The sequence below is a fragment of the Phragmites australis genome, chromosome 3, assembly GCF_958298935.1.
Source record: "Phragmites australis chromosome 3, lpPhrAust1.1, whole genome shotgun sequence".
NCBI classification, from domain to species: Eukaryota; Viridiplantae; Streptophyta; class Magnoliopsida; order Poales; family Poaceae; genus Phragmites; species Phragmites australis.
In genome coordinates, this window is record NC_084923.1 from 46,159,681 (window position 1) to 46,174,715 (window position 15,035).

Genomic DNA, 15,035 nt, shown 5'->3' on the forward strand with positions numbered 1-15,035 from the left:
CTGCTCTCGTTTCCTTTTTTAAGCAATAACCTTTCTTGAACTTGCAAACCATGCTCTAAGCCTCTAACACAAGCAAGACTGCAGTAAAAGAAGATTTCTTACTCACGAACATGGTATCTCCAAAACTGAAAGCGGAATTTTGCGGCGCACACATTGCCGCTTGGGCGCATCTTATGTGACAGCAGGTCGTTGATGGATGTGCAAATGTGTAACACGACATGATCCTTCCGTGTCTCGGTCGGCGTTTCTCGAAAAGGGTGAGACACTATAGCCATAGGATTGGAACTGGATTTGTGGGAGGTACAGTTCAACGGCAAAAATGGAGGAGGGAAAAAAGAAATGAAACTCATGCTTTCGTTGAGAGTCGAACTCAAGACCTCCCGCTTACTAAACGGGTGCTCTAACCAACTGAGCTACGAAAGCTTCTCGCACCACGACTCATCAGCACATCTTAGTATCATAATTACTTGTTGTACAAGCTCTTATGCTCCCCACCACGCCAGGCGCCTGGGTCTAGAAGTCTAGATGCCCGCAGCTAAAATGGTCATCCACAGACCGATGCATCGACGGCTTCCTGCCGGCGTTATCCACTGCTCCCACCAATGCCGCTCCAGTGCCGAATGGCTACTAGTCGCCTGAAGTTACTCTGAAAAACCTGTCACGTGATGCCTGAACGACAAACTTCATTCAACCCTCAGTTAAATGATTGACAATGCACGGGGTAGGTAAGTGAGACACAAACGTCCTGCAGGACCCGTCATCATCACACGACATCCAAGCGAAAGAAATGTACCAAAAATCAAATTGAAGTTCATCGAGACCAGACCACGGTGTTCTGTTCAGTTCGCAAACATCGCCTGTGTTGAAAACAGTTCAATCGATTGTAACAAAGAACATGCAGTGCACCTTTGCCCTGGCACATAATACAACAGACAGTCGGTGCCGATGTAAAAAAACATGTACCTGGTATTCAAGTTAAGATACATGGTTTGCTTATTTATCAGCTAGTTGAGTAAATACGGGAAATGACGAACCCAGCTTATCACAAGGAAAGAAAAAATCAGCGATAAAGACTCTCAGATCTCAAGTTCTCAGCAATCTCAGTCTCCCAGCGATCGCCGTTCTCAAGTAGTTTCTCCTTGTCGTACAGCAGTTCCTGCATGGTTGCAGCAAAAAGTTGAAACTTGAGACGAAACCTACAATTGAATCAAGTATTTTACCTCGTGGGTCTCAGTAGCAAACTCGAAGTTAGGCCCTTCGACAATAGCATCGACTGGGCAGGCCTCTTGGCAGAACCCACAGTAAATGCATTTGGTCATGTCAATGTCATATCTGCAAGATAAACGGACCATCAGAATTCAGAATAAAGCTTAATTGCTGGTCTCAAGCAATTAAGCCTTTGGTTACCTTGTGGTTCGGCGACTGCCATCTTCACGTTCTTCAGCCTCAATTGTAATTGCCTGAGCTGGGCATATCTGGACATTGTTTACGCTAAGTGAGACAGATTCTTCTCAAATAATCACATACAAGCATCAGATCAATAGGGAATGAGAACTGTAAACAATGAAACCATCTTAAGCCAAATACTATTGGTCTACTGCTTTACACACTTGATAACTTGCAATGCTCATTTGAGTATAACAAGCCCGGAATTTCACTATACTAGATTAGTCTGGTATAGAAAGCTACTTCATGGATATATAAGTTGCTGCTAAAGTGGTTGGTAAATCTAGGATAAAACCACCGAACCAGTGAACATAAGAGCCTAAGAAGTCTGAGCTCCATATCTACTATCTAGAACTAAGTATTTCATAATTAAAGATATGATGGCCCATTACAAAATTTCTTTGGCCACATTATATGAGCTAGTTGCTTACACCATACTTATATGACAAGGAGTTCCTCAAAGATTGAGCTGCAAATGTTTTTTTTTAATGAACCAATAGTACAAAAATATGCAATGACTTTGCTGCCAACTTATTCACAGTTAAAAATTCTTTTCAAAACAAGATTGTCCAAAATTCTATCATACTAATTCTTATGAACTCATAAGGTTCCACAATCTGGGTTATTCCAGTTTAGCCAAAAATCTCAGGCGGTGGCAAACAGATCCAAGTTGGTAAATGGTACTTCTGCGAGCAGATTGAATTTGTCTGGTACCCTTCCAGAAAGACAGGAAACCCACTAGTTCATTGTTCATCATTTGAATTCAAAACTTTGAATTTTAATTTAAACTTAAGAAAGTACAACTTACAGCCTCGCATAGTTTACATGCAATGCAACGCTCTTCCCCAGATTCATAACGTCTGAGAGCATGTTCTCCTCGGAAGCGGGGACTCAGAGGACCCTTCTCGAATGGATAGTTAATCTGCAAGGTGGTAAGATAAAACAGTCAATGCCAGTATGCAGTTACGGCCGAATAACAATACATGTCAAATTCACACTTACTGTAACGTTCCTCTCGAAGAAGTACTTGAGCGTCAGTGACAAGCCGCGGACCATTTCAGTCAAAAACAATGTATTGATGCTCCTTTCAAACACTGAAGCAAGTAAATTCAGAATAGAAAATTACCACTATCTGGACAGCAATAAGGAGCCAAGGATCATACTCTTATCCTACGCATAGAAAAACATCTTGCAGAAACTCACCAGCATTCCAATCTTTTGCAATCTCTTTTGCAAGCTGCTCTTTCTCCTCATCCTCTGGTCAAATAGGATTAGATACTTTCAGAGCACAGTGGTGTCGAACAAATTCAAATTAAAGTATGCATACACAAATACAGCATCGAAATCAGAGCCTAAAAATTAAAGCTCATACAGGTATATGCACAGTAGCCTGTCATCGGCTATTCAGCTCCTGATTTCAAGTTCAGCACGCTATCTTAACACAAACCAATGCGGCAAGGCACAAATTCATCTCCGAGCATTTCATGTTGGTCGAAAGTTACAACTAATTGATAATCAACGATCTATCACAAACATTTTCACATCTAGCCTTAATTCGTTGCTCTCACTCACTATTGTAGGTATCACATTCAACAGATCGACTGTACTCACTACTTGCAGCATATAGGATACCTAGTACCGACGCTAGAACCAATGTAACACAAACAAAAGTTTTCTTATGGTAATTCTAATACTACCAAACAGCCCAATAGAAAAAGGGGACAGTGGCGACCTTTGAACCTCTTTGGCGTCTCTGCATTCATGTAGGTGCGGAGGTGCCCCTGCATCGCTGCCGCGGCCGGCCCGAGCTGCGCCTGCAACACCAGCACCACGAAATCACAAACTCACGCATCACAACACTAGCACCACGGAACGGCAAGGTTCGATCTGAGAATCCGTCAACCGATAGGGATCTGGGAGCGCGGATAGGGGAGGTGTGGGGGCTAGGGTTCCGTACCGTCTGCCTCGCGCGGAGCGCCTGCGCTGCCTGCCGGGTCAGGAGCGACGCCATGGCGGAGCGACGTCGACGGCGCCGAGGCGGAGGCGATGGCCTCGGACCGAAAGGGAGGTGGAGCTGGAGCTGCCGGGCTGCGGGTTAGTGGCTGCAGAGATGCCCGGGTGGAGGAGGAAGACATTGCTGCTGCGTGCAAGTGGTCTGGGCTTGGGTGGGCTGCGTCGGGAAGGGCGGCAAGGGCCCTGTCTAGGCAGGCTATGCGTGGCTGATATGAATTTTTTTCATTTTTATGTTTTAAAAATAAATAAATTATATACCTCTATTATATAAAACACGAGTTAATTCTCGCACCATCTATTTTCTTACTCTCCACCTAGCTAATAAAACCCCTAAAATTCGTATAATTTAACCACTTTTAATATCCACCCTCATCCGTCTTCTCACATCGTTACCGGTTACGGATATACTCCATCCAATTATAAATATTTAACGTTTTAATTAAGATCTGATCAAACTTTTAAAACTTTAACTATATATTATACGTGTAGATTTATCTTAAAAAATATTTTCATAATATTATATTTTTTACTATATATTATAACTATATTTTAATAGAAAAATAGTGGTCACAATTGCACACCGAAAATGTGAATAGTCAAAAACCGTATGTATTTTTGAACGGAGAGAGTAAGATCTATTTTACTAATAAAAATAAAGAAAAAACGCTCGTCGCATATATTGCATAGACAGCCGCATAGCCCATCTAATCGACCTAGGTGCTAGGTGCCTTTATCGCGCGTCTAGCACTCAGTGACTTTTAAAAATTGTATGCAAGAAAGTCTTAAGCAACCAACATACTTAATGCACAAGCGTCGTCTTTTTTTCCCCGGAGGAGATAAGCGCCTTCTACCGAGCGAGTGCAAAACAAACTACTACTACTGCAGTTATCAAAACACACACACGATCATGTCCCGCACACGGTACTATTATCACTTGTAACCTCCTACACTCCCTCCCGCAGTCGCTGCTCGACGCTAGGTTTTTTTTTTTGCATTTGTTCGCCCAAGTATGCTTTTCATACTGGACATGTTGGCCTTCTTTAACTAGCTGAACACTTGAACTGCTGCAACTCGCAGAGCCTGCAAGATCAAGTCCATATTGTTGGACTCCATGCACTTACCAAAACGATTGAATCACAAGAAACAAATAATACATGCACTCAGGACATGATCGACATTGCTTTCCTTTGCTTCTGCTTAAGACATTGTTATGTACAAAAAGATACAGGTAAAATTACTGTTCTTCTATACGAATCTATAGCCACTATAGATAAACCTTCCCTTCTTTTCCTCTCAGGTAATATGTCGAATGGGTGAAGCTTTCACCCGATAAACTTCATCATTGTTCAGGGGTAATGCTGCAACTACATTTGTTTATTCAATGCCAACTAAAATCACCCTCCTATCCAGCTGCGGGTCAATTACAACAGGGAACTTAGAACACCAGCAGAGACTGCTCCTACAGCCCAAGCACATCGAACTCATGGGGCATGTAATCTTCGCTCGGACGATAGTACTTGTTGGGGGAATACAAACCGAAGTTTGTAACCTGGCTGCTGTACAGGCACGCAAATCTCTCAACCTGCGGAAACAAGCGAAGCAGAAACATGCGTCAACTAACTAAACATTGCTGCCCATTAAAACTTTTTTCCAGTATTAAATGCCAAATGTCTTTAGACATCCCAGCACCTGATGGGCGAATCGGGAATTTTGGTACCCAGTCTTCATCAGCTGTCCCCACACCTTATGAAACTTAAATCAAATAGAAGAAAAATCAATTAGAACGACAAAGAGTGTTTAGTCCGGGACACTCTTTCTGATGGTTGTGTAATTTAAGCAAATTACCTTCTGATGATGTTGCCTCTGAGCCTCTTGATGAAGGTGGCGAACATGCTCTCGCTTTTGCTGCAATAAAAAAAAATGAAAAACATAGTAACATGAAAAATTGCTTTTACCAATAAAATGAGCAGTATGGAAGTTGACACTGTGCTTCATATAAAGACCCCAATATTGTGCACAAGTCCTACATACATAATCTGAAAGAGTGATGTTATCTCAACCAGAAGTCAGACAGGTTGGTCCTTAAAAATCCAAGGGCACATCTTACTATCTTAGTACTGTCTAATCTACAAGATATGTCTAAGAGCATCATCTTTTTCTTTCACTTGTGAGGGTAAAATTATTTTTCTTTTTTGAGAGAGAGGAACTACATCAGGCTTAACAACAACCTGAACGGTGTATTGAAATATGAAGATTTGGCATACAAGACTTGTGACTGGGGAGTAGAAGGAGAGCAAAACTCAACACATGACCCTATACATTGTTGAAATGCTCGCTCCAAACTGAGAACTAAGTAAATCAGAACAAGGACTGACCAGTAGATTTTCATGTTCAGAGAACAACTTTTCTTTCTGATTTTCTGTAAGATCTTCAAATCTGGACAAAAGGGAGGGTTAGACATAGCAATTCATGATGTAAATCAGAAATAAGGAAACAACATGATATCAAGAGAAAGAACACTTGTTTTAAACACTGCATTGCAAATAGTAGGTGACAAGACCGTTGGGAGTGGACACAAGAATTGTTGCTTAGCAAATTTATTTTTAAAAAGATGTGTTGGAAAATTGTTCATAGAAAGCTTCAAGATTAATTTGATGCAATGGTACAGATATCTTAGGACCGTTCAACTTCATTCTTGAAAGCTAAAGCAATAGTCTTGGGGTATCTGCAAAGAGATTTAAAACGGAGAACAGTAAAAATAGAGTTTAACTTAGCAGACTTACTTGAGAGACCATTCGAGATGATGGATTCTGTCTTCGATTGAATCACGCTCCATCCTAAGATGTCTAAGCTCCTGATATGGATAGCACATAAAATAGGGCCATGAACAAGTTGCTGGTGCATAGGCTGTTTACATATCAACTCAGCACCATCCTAGGATGTCTAAGCTCGTGAGAAGAATGGAACAAAAAGAAGGGCCATGAATAAGTTGCTGGCACATAGACTGATAACATGGCAGCTCAGCATGCAAAAAAGATAGACGAAAACACGGGAAAAGAAACTCAGATGCACATAATTACGCACATGAGATAATGTAGGGAAGTTTTAATATGCATATATTATACAAATTTTTATAGCTCTTTAATAAAAAAAATGAAACGATACCACCTGATCCACTACTTAGTTTTTGTGACATGCAGGGCAACTTGAGAATATTAACTCAAGGTGCTCCGATTCCCTTATCATTATACCTGGCAAACTATGTTTTTTTAGGGGAAACTGTATTCTGACAAGAACTCTTCTCCTATTAGACTGTTCACAACTGAGGAGGGAAATATTGGAAAACATTTTATTGGTCAAGATTAAATTCTATCAAACATGAAATTATGAGTAGTATCATGCAAATGTTAGTCTCAAAAGTAGAGTTGTTAAACATTTGTTTTCATTTAAGAAAAGTATCCAATCAATATGGAAATTATTGATAAAGGAAAGTGCATGTTACTAATTCAGGACTGTAGGCTGCTGCAGTGGTGCTTTCCTAGGATGTGCGACTCAAGACTGTTATAGCCTATGCCCAGTTGATATAAGTTCACATTGTTAGGACTCATTTCCTGAATGAGCAACTGAGCGTCAATTAATACCTTTCGAGTAGACTTTGATTCTGAAAGAAGTTTCACCTCTTCCTCCAGCTCTGGTATCACCAGCATAGTCCGCCAACCTTTCAAAGAATCACAGCACATACACAAGCACTTATAAAATGGATAAGTATAGTTGATCTGTGGATAAGTGCAATATTAAAAGGGAAATGTGTGTGTATACCATTGAGAGTTTATGGTTTTGCTAGTGTGCCATCCCAAACTCGTTATTTGTGTGCGTGCGTGTGTGTGTGTCACACACACAAGTTAGGATGGTGCACAATCAAAACTATCGAGTTCAATAAGGTTCACAGATATATCAAATTTCCAGCACTCCTAAAATGTAGAGGATGAACAAAACGTACCCAAAACTTTCTTGCTGCGCAGAATATCTCCATATATGTGATCACCAACATAGAGGATCTATGAAATGGTAAGAATAAGATGTTGCGTAATTCGATTTGATTGATGTACTAAGATCACATTAAGTGTCGGTCCGAATTTCAGGGCAACAAAAATATGTCCTTGAAACCATTTTGAATAGTATAATAAGTGTAGAACCAATACCTGCGAGCTAGAAGCAACAGAAAGTAATCTGTGAAGATGACCGACATTACCTCCCTGAAAAAGATATAGCAATAAATAGATATTATACTCATTTACTTGCTAGAGCTAAGGTATACAGCACAATAATTGAAATGAAATCACAAAAATGCAAGCTATAAAATTGATTGTGTTAAGTGGTCATCTGTGTAACCATCGCCCACATCTGAAAAGTCACTATATTATGGTAAGAATTGCAATATACATTCTGTCAGAAAAATAAGTACCTGGTAAACTTTGTGAACTGGTTTTGTTTGCTGATGACTTGATCTTGGGCTTCCAATCTTCATGAAGGACCAAATATATTAGGAAATAAAAAACATGTGCTAGCAATAGATTAGACCTGATCAAATTTACTAGCCTGAATATCAGCATTTAGAAGTTTTCCGGAATCAGGCTCAACTTCAAAGAGTCCTGCACGGTTATCATCATGGAAGAAGCTTGGCTTTGAACTGAAAAGTTTAAAGAGGACTGGCTGAGTTGACGAAGCATATGCTTTCACTAAATAAATACCAAGAAAAAGAAAGGGAAATCAGGGAACATAAGACACAAACCTTCCTGTTATTACAACATCAAAATATTCAAGCCACTTGTGGTTGAGACCAGAGCCTACATATGAAGTGTATGGTCCAGAAAGGTAGTTCATGACAACATCGGTGTAGTCCCACAAACTGCATCAATGAGTGAATGTCTAGATAGCAAGTAGATTGTAACTAAAATCTCAGAAATGTAGGATGCAGCGAGATGAAAAACCTTAAATGTGCTACATGGGTTCTTTTAGGAGAAAAGAAACCAAAAAACATAAGACTGCATTATAGAAGTTTGTCGATGTAAGTCTCAAGAAGCCTGAAATCATAAAGGGACCACATACCTATTTGTCACTAAGAATGTTGAGCGTCCAGATTTTCTAATCATTTCAAGCATTGGTACAATTGCCAAGTCCTCATTGATGTACCTGCCATGTTGAAACTACACAAATTAGCCGTGTCAACTAGAACATAATTATAAGTATATAACAGTTTAAACATTGGAAGTAATGCATGGATGCCAAACTGCCAATTGGCAAGTGGACCAAAATAAAAATCAAGGCAGCCTGTCCATAATCACTGTTGGACGGCGGATCGCTTGTCCCGAAGGGGTTTGCCGCATCCTGCGCAATGTCCTTTATGCGATCAGGTGGAGGAATCAATTCAACATATCTTGATGACATGTGTGTTTGCAAGGCAAGTTTGGTTCTTCCTCTTTAGGCGTTTTGGCCTGCCTGATCTGACGCCACAAGGTGATGAGGAGGCCTTCAGCGAATGGTGGCTGCGGGCTAGAAGCAGGATAGTTAAACCAGCGAGACGGGGATTCAATTCCTTGGTGATTCTTGGAGCATGGCTGATTTGGAGACACCAGAATGATTATGTGTTTAATGGTGTTATGCCTAACATCCAAACGGTCCTGCGACGGGCTGGGGAGGAGGCCCAACTTTGGTGTGATGCAGGAGCGGTTGGATTATCACAGCTACCTGTGCTTTGAGCTCGGTTCGTTGTAGCTGTTGGGGTCGTGTTTATAGCATGTGGCGTGCATGTATTCTTTAGCTGGTTCGGTGATGTGTGTGTGACTGTGTGGGTGTTGTGTTTTCATGTTGTGTACTTGTTTTATTCCTCTCTTAATGCAATGATATGCAGCTCTTCTGCGTATTCGAGAAAAAAAAATCAAGGCAGCCTTATAGAAAAAAGAAGTCAGTCTGTAGGGATAAAGCACTGTGGTTATGTAAGGTGTCTAGTATTAAATAGTTTATCATAAAATAGGGAACTGAGTTACCTGCCAGGATCCTTCGCGACCATCTTCTTTAAAGTTCCATCACGATGACACAAGTCAACCGCAGACCTCACATCTCTATACATAAGTGGATAGCTGTACCAACATAGTAATGCAAGCACACAAACAAAGAGTCAATTTATATAAGCTCAAGAAGAAAGGATGAAGGACTACAGTTACAAATGAAGAAGCAAAAGGAAATATACTAAGGGCCTGTTTGTTTCCAGCTGCTTCTGGCTTCTGCTTCTGTCAGAAGCCCAGAAGCCAGAACAAACGGATTTGCTGAGAAGTGGCTTCTGGAGAAGCCAGAAGCTGCTTCTGAGGAAAATGAACTAGAAGCTGAGAAGCTCGCTGAGAGTGGCTTTTCTGAGAAGTTATATGCTGAGAAGCCAAAAATTTATTGTAGAAACCAACAACCGATTTCCAAAAACAGTTTTTCAGAAAAGCCAAAAGCACAGCTTTTCAGAAAAGCCAAAAGCAGAAGCTCAAACAAACAGGCCCTAAGTTCATGCAAGTAGCACAGAGCTCTTTTAGAGTTTCTTTGAAGTTGTAGGTGATTTCAGGATATAAGTTAGCTCCAGGCAGAACAGAGAAAGAAAAACCTAAAGAGCAACTAAAGTAAACAACAAAATATGATTTTTCCTGAAGTAATAAGGCTCTGTTGTCCTGTTAAATTAAAAGATACATGCTAAAAAATAGTCTATTCATTCACATGCTTATGCTGGTGTTGTGTAAGGTGGAAGACATTGGGTGCCAGCAGTTCTGATTTTGTTGGCCTCATGGGAGCAAAAATGGAAAAGACAACTGCGCCATAATAGTGTTCAGGCACAGCAAAAGGTAGCAGGTTAATTAAGGCTTCGACATAGTTAACACTGGAACTTACAGAAAGTTCCAGCGTCATTATTGAACAATTTGCTCGTTGTCACAATTAAAATTTTGGTACGGTCATGAGCCTGTGAATTCATGAGAACACCAAACACAGCAACCTCAAATCGCACGTCTAAGTGTGAAAAAAAAGTAAAATTTAACAATGAGTGCCCACGAGAATAGTGTGGTATGGAACAGTACAGGGAGGGTATCGACAAGGCATGTCATGGTAATATGATATGACTCATGCGATCATCCTAACATCTTCATGCCTTCAAACCTCATGTGCCCATATGTAGTAAGTATTTAAAGACCACCAAGAGGTTGTGTTAGGTAAGCTTGTCTCAATGACTAACAAGGGAATGGGAGCAACATGGAATCACCAATACAGGCATGGAGTACAGACATAGCCTGACTTGGTGTATAATGCATTCATACAATTGAGTAGTGTTACTTGACCATGAGCATGAGTGTTAGGAACCTGACAAGGACATGGGGGTGGGGGAGGCATGGAAATGTAACTTGAACATGGACACCGAGTGTTGGAATCCAATCGGATTAGGGTGTCCGATTCGGCAAAAAAATAATTGACATGGCTGTCCAAGTAACACTGAATTGATCAATACAAGCATGGTCCAGCAATCAAAGGTCTAGAGAGACATCAGCATGGATCATAGTGCATCACTACACTAGGAAACGTAATACCTCATGATGAAAAACAAGCCGGCATGAAATGAAGAAAGGAGAGAAAGGGAAAATAGCAGGCCTCGCATTTACGGAATTTAGAGATTGTAGATTTAACTTTATGGATGAAGTAGGGAAAGGAAGCAATTTGGAGTATTGCACTGAAATATAGTTATTGTTTACAAATATTGTGGTGTTGGTTAAATATTGGTTAATTTCTTCAAAGACATATCTCATTTAATAATTGCAATCCAAAAAATAAAGAAGCATGAAACATTCAGCAGTGAATATGATTGTCAAAATGCAACCATTTACTTCTATCATTTGGCTCAATTAACTCATATTTAAATCATGTACTTAAATTTTTAAGTCCCTACAGTATGGTAAACATGTACAGATGGGAATAGCCATACTCAGTGCCTGCAGGTAATTTTCCAGGATTTCTGTCCATGAAATCAACAAGCTGAGCAAATAGATAGGCTTCACCCAATGAGAAAAGCGTATCTATAAGGGCGTAATCAGGTTCATCAAATGAATCTCTTATCAGTGTACTCCCGTAAGCAGCAACTTTTTCTTCCTTTGACAGTTCCCCAAATCCATGGTATGCAACTTTTACATACTTGTGCCGATCCATCTGATAATACACCACCCAAATAGTTAAAAAGAGTTAATTCCATTCAAAAATAAAAAGTAAAGTATTGAAAATCCAGCACACAAATGCAGCAACACGATTTGAGATATAAAAACCGAATTGACAACAGCAGCAGATACTCAAGTTAAATCTTACAACATAGATCACATCAATTTATGCTTGAGGCCTCAACCTGTTTTGTTGTTCCTTCTAATGATCTAATCAGTTGGTACTTTACATTGAGAGATACCATTTGCTATTTCCAAGATGATGGCACATGCTCAGTGAACAATTAATATTGGGGAACTGCAAATATTAGCTCAAAAATGGTGATTATGATTCAACTATAATCTCTGATATAGGTGAAAATTAGGTAGAACATTCAACAGAAAAGGCATAGATTAGTTTGACAGGACACCTTTAATTCTAAATCATACAACCACCAACAGCAGGTTTCAAATATTAATAATTTAATATAAAATTTGGAGCTCTGATTATTGTAAAAATGTGGTTGACCCCTTCATTGATAACAAGATAAAATATTTTATGGTCTGCATAATACTACATGGATTTACAGCGTCTTGTTCCCATTTTCGTCAATTTAGATACTTTGGTTAATGGTTACTGTACGAACTGGCAGTGTAATATAATTTCCACATAAAATGGGCAAATTTAAGCAGTTATAACTGACCTTCAAGATATTTCCTCTCTTCTTATCAAGAACTAGTCCTCTGACCATATATTTCCAGTCAAACTCCCAACTTAACAGCTGCATGATGAAAACATAGCAAATGAAATTCTGAACCAAAACGAGCACAACAAAAGAATATGCTTTCATAAATCTCAGTATGGAAAGGCAAATTCTGAAAACAAGGAAAATGTACTTTCTAAAAAATAGTTCTGCTTAATAAGTGGATATTAAGCTTCATGCTCTGATGCTTTCGCAGCTCTATCAGTGCAGCAGTTAATGACCCTTGCTAAGAGAAACAGCAATAGCTCCAGTAAGGAACTTTAATCGAGAACATCACCAACTTTATGCAGTCATAACTCCATAGCGAAACAAATATAGGTATAGAATGTACTATTCCCCTTCGTTGTTTCATAACCAGAAGCTGATTTGCTTCCTCGAGACAGGTAAAAAAAATGATGTCACAACTCAAATACTCAATAGTCAATTGCATGCTAAATTCAGTGACAAGCTAAAGTCAGGCCTCTAAATGCATTAGAACAGAATGGCGACCAAATCTATAAAATGATGCATAAGAACCACAGTAACTTCTATGACTTCCGAATAGTACAATCTTAGACGCAGCAGCAAACAGTAAAAGTATGTATATGGAATCTGGAACACAACATAAACAGGACAAATACCTATGTGCCATGAACTCTCTTATAAAGCACGCATGGAAAGGCCTAACAAATTACTCGTAAATTCTAAACCAACAAAATCTGGTAAAAAGCAATCAATCCGGATAATTTATATTGACGTGTCGAACGCTCAATGTAACATACCTCCTCAGGGTAGTGCAGATCCTTCACAAGCTTCTCTATTGTACCATAGTAAGCAAGGGTCTCAAAGGTCTCAGGCTTGTACTGAGCAAGAGTGTAGTCCATATCAAATCCCACTGCTGTGATGTTCCTCATGTTGAGTGACCTATTGCAGAATATCTCCTTCCCGATAGAAATGCTTCTCGGTTCTGCCGAAGGCGTTGACCATACTGCCCCAGTGGCTGCTGGCTCTACCGCGCCGCTGTCCATCCTTACAGCACTACAACCTGATGTGAGATAAATGCATCAGTACAGTAAGAGCATACCCAGCTACATTAAAAATGTTAACTATAATTTACGGTCGGTGGAAAGCTCAGTGTCTCAATCAGGAATTCTGTCGAGTTATTGAAATTGTTAGATGATCAACGAAAAAGAAGTACGGGTAAAGTTGTAAGCTCTACCACGAGTAAACCGAAACCCCACACCTCATGAGCAAAATGCACATTTTGAACTATTAAAACGTTAAATACCAAAATGATATGCAAAGTGCAGAATCCATCAAATTCCAAAAAAAAAAAAAGCCACAACATCCGCATGTCACTACCGATTCAGCATAAGGCTCCGATCAACCCATACGAAATTCATCAAAAGGACAATAGTTGTAGGAACTAAGCCACAAAATTTCGTCAAAACAACCACCAAAAAGCAAGGAAAATGGGAAATTTATAGCATTCGTCCACAGGGAAAAACACCCCAAAACATTGAAGCAAGGGCAAGCCTCCATTTCGTAACAGATAGGATAGGAATCGCACGGTCGCACAAATCACCACGAGAAAACCGCAAAATTCGCAGTCCCCCGAGAAAATCCACCCGAAACGACATTGAATTCACGAATGCCCGGATACGGGTACCTCTCGGGCCGGAGGCCCACGCGGCGGGAGAGCACGACGAGGACGCGGACGCGGACGCGAAGAAGAGAAGCAGTGGAGGCGAGAGGGGTGCGAGATGAAGAGCGGCGGCGAGCGGCTTCCTGGAGGAGAGCATTATCGCTGGCTCTCAGCCCGCGCACCTTAAATAGGCGAGCAGCCGGATGTGACGAGACGGGACGACGGAAGCGTGAGCGTTGCCGTGGGGGAGGGAATAAATGCTGGGTGGGATGGGAGGAGGAATCCAGACGTGCTCGAGTGCTGGTGCGCGTGAGGGATGCGAGGCCGAGCACCGCCGCGCGGCGGCGTCATCTCATCTCATCGCGCGCCGGGCGTTGGCCGACGGGCGAGCGGAGGCGCGGACTGCGGGGGTGGGGTTGGGTGACGGGACAAGTGGCGCAGGGATCGTGTGCCGATTCTCGGATGCGGATGCGGATGCGGATGCGGGGCTCGCGTGCGTTGGAAGCAGCAGAGGGCGCGGGCGCGGGCGCGGGCGGACGGGGGAGGGGCGGGCTGGCTGGTGGTGGAGGATGGGTTTGAGTTGAGGCTGTGGTGACGTCGCTCCGGTGGTAACGGATGGCGCGGCTCCGCTCCCGTTCCGGGGCGTTGCTCCGGCCACACGAGCGCTCACCCAAAAATAAGAGCCGGAGGGAATGGTAGCATGGGGTGGGTGGTTTTGAGGATGGACCCGTGAAAACCGGGACATGATAAAACTAGTGAGTTAGTATAAGTATAATATAGTATATAGTAGGGAGATAATAAGTATAATATAGTATATAGTAGGGAGATAAAAAGTATAATATTGATAGTAGTGTGGAAGATTCTTTAGAAAGAAGAAATTTGAATGAGTGGAAGAGTTGACCAATGTAAGGAAGAAAGGGTGGAAAAAGTTTTCGTACTAATATGAAAAAAAGGGGTGGTAGTTTAAAATAAAAA

The 15,035-nt window shown here is 41.1% G+C and overlaps 2 protein-coding genes and 1 non-coding gene across 5 annotated transcripts; all 3 read right to left on the reverse strand.

Moving 5' to 3' along the window:
• Window positions 1–349: 349 nt before the first annotated feature.
• On the reverse strand, window positions 350–423 carry TRNAT-AGU (transfer RNA threonine (anticodon AGU)). Its single transcript has one exon. It is a non-coding gene; the product is annotated as a tRNA-Thr (tRNA).
• Window positions 424–843: 420 nt separating this feature from the next.
• On the reverse strand, window positions 844–3,621 carry LOC133913426 (uncharacterized). Its single transcript, XM_062356575.1, has 8 exons — window positions 3,404–3,621; window positions 3,179–3,260; window positions 2,650–2,703; window positions 2,449–2,540; window positions 2,255–2,368; window positions 1,408–1,475; window positions 1,221–1,332; window positions 844–1,156 (listed from the first exon to the last, which is right to left on the reverse strand). The coding sequence occupies exons 1-8, from the start codon at window positions 3,455–3,457 to the stop codon at window positions 1,061–1,063; spliced, it is 672 nt and encodes a 223-aa protein (XP_062212559.1). The 5' UTR covers window positions 3,458–3,621; the 3' UTR covers window positions 844–1,060.
• Window positions 3,622–4,627: 1,006 nt separating this feature from the next.
• On the reverse strand, window positions 4,628–14,736 carry LOC133913427 (uncharacterized). Of its 3 annotated transcripts, none has more exons than XM_062356576.1 (17): window positions 13,986–14,736; window positions 13,198–13,460; window positions 12,377–12,454; window positions 11,468–11,688; window positions 9,507–9,599; window positions 8,569–8,652; window positions 8,252–8,368; window positions 8,059–8,149; window positions 7,925–7,981; window positions 7,662–7,715; window positions 7,460–7,517; window positions 7,101–7,177; window positions 6,243–6,313; window positions 5,835–5,895; window positions 5,305–5,364; window positions 5,149–5,211; window positions 4,628–5,041 (listed from the first exon to the last, which is right to left on the reverse strand). In XM_062356576.1, exons 1-17 carry the CDS (start codon window positions 14,215–14,217, stop codon window positions 4,919–4,921), a joined length of 1,803 nt encoding a protein of 600 aa, XP_062212560.1. In that variant the 5' UTR covers window positions 14,218–14,736; the 3' UTR covers window positions 4,628–4,918. The 3 variants fall into 3 exon arrangements, with proteins under 3 accessions (XP_062212560.1, XP_062212562.1, XP_062212561.1); XM_062356578.1 differs by having other exon boundaries at window positions 14,243–14,733; XM_062356577.1 differs by having other exon boundaries at window positions 14,085–14,733.
• Window positions 14,737–15,035: the final 299 nt, after the last annotated feature.

Coding starts and splice junctions, on each gene's coding strand:
- LOC133913426 (XM_062356575.1), bottom strand. CDS start 3,457: ATGGCGTCGCTCCTGACCCGGCAGGCAGCGCAGGCGCTCCGCGCGAGG. Junction 3,261..3,403: donor CGCTCCGCGCGAGGCAGACG/GTACGGAACCCT, acceptor CTGGTGTTGCAG/GCGCAGCTCGGGCCGGCCGC. Junction 2,369..2,448: donor TCTTCGAGAGGAACGTTACA/GTAAGTGTGAAT, acceptor ACCACCTTGCAG/ATTAACTATCCATTCGAGAA.
- LOC133913427 (XM_062356576.1), bottom strand. CDS start 14,217: ATGCTCTCCTCCAGGAAGCCGCTCGCCGCCGCTCTTCATCTCGCACCC. Junction 13,461..13,985: donor TCGTGGTGATTTGTGCGACC/GTGCGATTCCTA, acceptor ATCTCACATCAG/GTTGTAGTGCTGTAAGGATG. Junction 5,042..5,148: donor ATTCCCGATTCGCCCATCAG/GTGCTGGGATGT, acceptor TTGTTTCCGCAG/GTTGAGAGATTTGCGTGCCT.